Below are 1,995 nucleotides of genomic sequence, written 5' to 3'. Positions count from 1 at the left end.
GTTAACCAGTTGAACTCCTGATCCTCAGTCGTTAGGTCCCTTAACACTTGATTCCCTTTACCAGCAGGTCAGATAGATGTTGTGCAACTTTAGAATACCCTGGAATGAATTGGCGGTAGAAATTGGCAAAGCCCAGGAAGCATTGCAGTGCTTTGATGCTGTCAATCTTTGGCCAATTCAGTACTGCTGATACCTTATCTTCTGCCATCCCTATTTGTCCTGGTCAGAGAATAAACCCTAGGAATTCAACTTCTGATATGTCAAAGAAGCACTTCTTGGGTTTGAGGAACAGATCTGATTCTTTCAGATGCTGGAGAACCAATTGAGCGCATTTTTGGTGTTCCATGTGGTTGGTGGAATAGATGAGGATATCATCAATGTAGATCACTAGCCATCCTTCTAGTAGCAGATCTGCGAAGATGCCATCCATCATAGCTTGGAAGGTTGCTGGAGAGTTTGTCATTCCAAAGAACATGACTGTTGGTTTGAATAACCCTCATGGAGTAATAAATGCTCCCTTCCATTTATCATCTTCTTTGATTCTCACATTGTTGTATCCTGTGCACAGATCAAGCTTGGTGAACATAGTTGGCTTAGCAGAGGTGATACGATCCAATAGGTCTTCCACTCGTGGGATAGGGTAAGCATTCTTGATAGTGGCATCATTGAGTTTCCTATAGTCCTGACATGGCTGTAGATCTCCTGATTTTTTTATTGACAAAGAAGAATGGAGATGCCATAGGAGACTTTGATGGATGGATGTAACTTTTTTGTAAGTTTTCTTCGATGAAGGTGTCTAACTCTTTGAGCTTTGCTGGTGATAACAGATAGACCTTTCCTCGCTGAGGTTTGAAGTTGGCTTCCAATTTGATTGCATGGTCCCAGGGTTTTTGTTCTGGTAATTGTTCTGCTGTGCTTTTGTTGAATACGGAGAGGAATTTCTCTAGGTATTCTGGGATGTTACTAGCAAGGGTTTTGATTGCTCACAGGAGTTGATCCCAACAAAAGCACATCTTCCTAGTGACCCAATCAATTACTGGGTTGAAATGTTTGAACCAAGAGAGACCTAGAATGATTGGATTCCGATCAAGTACTGTGGTGTAAGCTTCTATCTTCATAGGTTGTCCTGATAAGGATATAGTGAAGAAGACTTTGTGTTTGATGGTTGTGGCTTTATTTGGTGATCCATCAACATTAAACACTGGTCTGGGTATGATACTTTGGTGCTGGAGATTGTGATCTTGAGCAAACAAATGTTGATATAATTCTCCATTGCTCCTGTATTGAGCAATGCCTCAGTGGTGATGGTTTTGGCATAGGTTTTCAATATGCAGGGCAAATAAATAGATTTATGAGCTAATTTCACCTGACATAAATAATTCTTAGTGCCAATACTTTGATTTGACATCACAGCAATCAAAGACTTCAAACATCCTTCTCAGAAGATATAGCCTGGATGTACTCTTTGGCTATCCCTTCCTCATTGGAAGAATCCTTGGTTTCATCCTTCTCCTGAGTGGATGTGTCGTGAGACTCAATCGCCCTGATACGATTGTTTGGGCGTTGGTGACTTTGATGTCCAGGTTTGTGACATCTGAAACATAACTTCTTCTCTATACGTTCTTTGCGATTTTTATCTGACAGATGCCTGATTTGTTGATCATTGGATGAAGCTTCCTTTGATGATCCATCTCTGGTCTCAACTGCCCAATTGTGATGTACAAACCTGTTTCGACCGAAAGAGCAATTGGCAGATGGCATGAATAAGGGTTTATCACCGAAGTTGTCGGTCATAGATTGACAAATGGACTGGACACTATTGAAGTACCATACCACTGTGACTGGTAGTGGTGGTTGGGCAGCAATCTTGATCAGAAGAGCAGGAGGAATAAGACGCTGGAGTTCTCAAATTTGTCCTAATTCATTTAGTCCGCTAGCCTGTAAGTGTTACAGCCTGGAGGGGGGTTTCTTTTTCTTTCCTATCTATTTGTCGTT

General features: G+C 41.5%; 1 protein-coding gene across 1 annotated transcript; it reads left to right on the top strand.

Annotated features, from left to right (window-relative positions):
• Positions 1-419: 419 nt before the first annotated feature.
• Positions 420-765, top strand: FIBRA_09485 (uncharacterized protein; the record flags this gene model as incomplete). Its single annotated transcript, XM_012321778.1, has 2 exons — positions 420-640; positions 681-765. The coding sequence occupies 2 exons, from the start codon at positions 420-422 to the stop codon at positions 763-765; spliced, it is 306 nt and encodes a 101-aa protein (XP_012177168.1).
• Between the last annotated feature and the right edge of the window lie 1,230 nt (positions 766-1,995).

This window comes from Fibroporia radiculosa (assembly GCF_000313525.1).
Source record: "Fibroporia radiculosa TFFH 294 genomic supercontigs, scaffold51902, whole genome shotgun sequence".
NCBI classification, from domain to species: domain Eukaryota; kingdom Fungi; phylum Basidiomycota; class Agaricomycetes; order Polyporales; family Fibroporiaceae; genus Fibroporia; species Fibroporia radiculosa.
The sequence above is the reverse complement of the archived record's forward strand: the minus strand, read 5'-3'. Positions and strand labels throughout refer to the sequence as shown.